Below are 2174 nucleotides of genomic sequence, written 5' to 3'. Positions count from 1 at the left end.
CTAATTAATAAAATGAATATTATTTATTTTGTATCACATATTGTTCATTAATTTCTTTTTAACACCGCACCCCCAGCACCCCCATTTTTTCGTGGGCTACACTCCAGGGGGTGCTGCAGCACCCCTACTTCCCGTGGTAATGCCCATAGTTTAGGGTGCAGCAGTCCAGTACAGCTTACATTTTCCTAAGATAACAAACAAACAGACCTTAAGCAAAATTTGAGCAAAATCAGTCTGACTCTGCCCAGTAGTATTATGTACTAAACATGTTAAGACATGTAAATAAGATTTTAAAGATTGTTTTCTATTAGTGATAAAATAACAGGGCCCAAAAAAACAAAAAAAACAAAAAAAAACCCCCGCCTAAACGCCTGTGCGCGTTCACGCGTTAAGCCTGATCTCCAGCGATGTCTGAGAGGAAGTTTCTGACACGTCTAACGGCTGAAGAATATGAGTCTAGTTTTAGTTTTACTGCGTTTATATTTGTGGCATTTGGATGGTAAGTAGGCCTCTTTATTTTATGTATTCAGTTCTTGCAGAACGAGTAAAATAACATTATGTAAACTCGCAGGAATTACGCATTGACATGCAGAATATAATAAGAATGCAAAGGCATAATTTCTTATGCAAAACTGGGACACTTTAATCTTTTGTTAATAAAAGTGTATTTCAGTTGATCGTTAAGTCTGTTTTCAGGTGTGATTGGTGCTGACTCTGAGGCAGGTGAAATGAAGAGTTTGTCAGTGATGGAGGGAGATTCTGTCACTCTACACACTGATACTAACATAAAGAGAAATGATACAGTGATAGAGTGGATGTTTGGAGCTGAAACCCCAGATATTCTCATTGCTGAAATCGATAGAGCGGCAAATATCAATGATGTTACTGATGAGAGATTCAGAGACAGAGTGAAGCTGGACAGTCAGACTGGATCTCTCACCATCACAAACATCAGAACCACAGACTCTGGACTTTATAAAGTAGTGACTGTAACAAATCCAGTAGTAGTCAAGACGTTCAATGTTACGGTCTATGGTGAGTACAACAGTAGAATAGTAGTGTTTTTTTCTCTCCAGATTTGCATTTTGATATGATAAATATTTGTCACAATCACTCACAGAATTAAAAAATTAGTTAGATTTGTTAGCGCTCTTTTCTGTGTGTTGACACAAAACTTTGCTCTCAATAAGCTTTGACTGAGAATATGAATCTAAAAATGTATGCTTGCTTTTGATTTTATTTACTCTGATTTCTCTTCATTCCTCTGATATTTTCTAGCTCTTCTTCCTGTTCCTGTCATCATCAGAAACACTTCACAATGTTCTTCATCAGTCTCTAAATGTTCACTGCTGTGTTCAGTGCTGAATGTGTGTCATGTGACTCTCTCCTGGTACAAAGGAACCAGTTTAATCTCCAGCATCAGTGTGTTTAATCTCAGTATCAGTCTCTCTTTACCTCTGGAGGTGGAACATCAGGATAAAAACACCTACAGCTGTGTGCTGAACAACAACATCAGCAACCAGACCAAACATCTGGACATCAGTGAACTCTGTCAGCATTGTGTGGGTACGTCAGTGATATTTGTGTTTATTTACTAAGCTAATCTGTTGGTTGTGTTCAGGTGTGTGATGTAAACAGTAGTAGGAAGCAGTCTTAATTCATCATGATAGGTTAGATTAGCAGAGCCACTTACACTAATGAATGTCTCTCTTCAGGCATTACAGATACAAATCACATAGTGCTGATATCTGTTGCTGCGGTAACTCTGTTGATTGTGGCTGTGGTTGGGATGTTCTGGATATGCAGGAAATGTAGAAAAACAGACCAAGAAGGCAAGTATAACTAAAGTACAGCTAATACATGCTGTATATGAAAATATAGAAAAAAATATGAAGAATTTAATACATCTGTCATTATTGTTAAAATAGTCCAGCCCCATGAGGAAGACATAATTTATGCTGACCCAACGTTCTGTAAAAGAAATGCACAAAAACCGGTAAGAAAAAAGTTAATGATTTTGTCATGTGTCTCTATTATTTCAAGCGAGTCAGTTTCACTCACCATGTTTTCCATTGTAGAATTCCTACTAGATATTTCTGTTTCTGTTGCTCATCACAGTGGCTTCATCTGAAGTGAACTGTTGATCACCGGATTTGTTCTTTGTTGTTGGATTG

General features: G+C 37.4%; 1 protein-coding gene across 1 annotated transcript; it reads left to right on the top strand.

Annotated features, from left to right (window-relative positions):
• Positions 1–450: 450 nt before the first annotated feature.
• On the top strand, positions 451–1629 carry LOC107657303 (CD48 antigen-like). Its single transcript, XM_016445345.1, has 4 exons — positions 451–499; positions 697–1035; positions 1279–1551; positions 1622–1629. Exons 1-4 carry the CDS (start codon positions 451–453, stop codon positions 1627–1629), a joined length of 669 nt encoding a protein of 222 aa, XP_016300831.1.
• Positions 1630–2174: the final 545 nt, after the last annotated feature.

This window comes from Sinocyclocheilus anshuiensis, unplaced genomic scaffold (assembly GCF_001515605.1).
Source record: "Sinocyclocheilus anshuiensis isolate Anshui unplaced genomic scaffold, SAMN03320099.WGS_v1.1 scaffold239, whole genome shotgun sequence".
NCBI classification, from domain to species: Eukaryota; Metazoa; Chordata; class Actinopteri; order Cypriniformes; family Cyprinidae; genus Sinocyclocheilus; species Sinocyclocheilus anshuiensis.
The sequence above is the reverse complement of the archived record's forward strand: the minus strand, read 5'-3'. Positions and strand labels throughout refer to the sequence as shown.

What these genes read in the sequence shown, in the direction of transcription:
- LOC107657303 (XM_016445345.1), top strand. Translation starts at nt 451, where the DNA reads ATGAGTCTAGTTTTAGTTTTACTGCGTTTATATTTGTGGCATTTGGAT. An exon ending in ATATTTGTGGCATTTGGATG is followed by an intron (nt 500 to 696) that starts GTAAGTAGGCCT and finishes GTCTGTTTTCAG; the next exon opens with GTGTGATTGGTGCTGACTCT. An exon ending in GTTCAATGTTACGGTCTATG is followed by an intron (nt 1,036 to 1,278) that starts GTGAGTACAACA and finishes GATATTTTCTAG; the next exon opens with CTCTTCTTCCTGTTCCTGTC.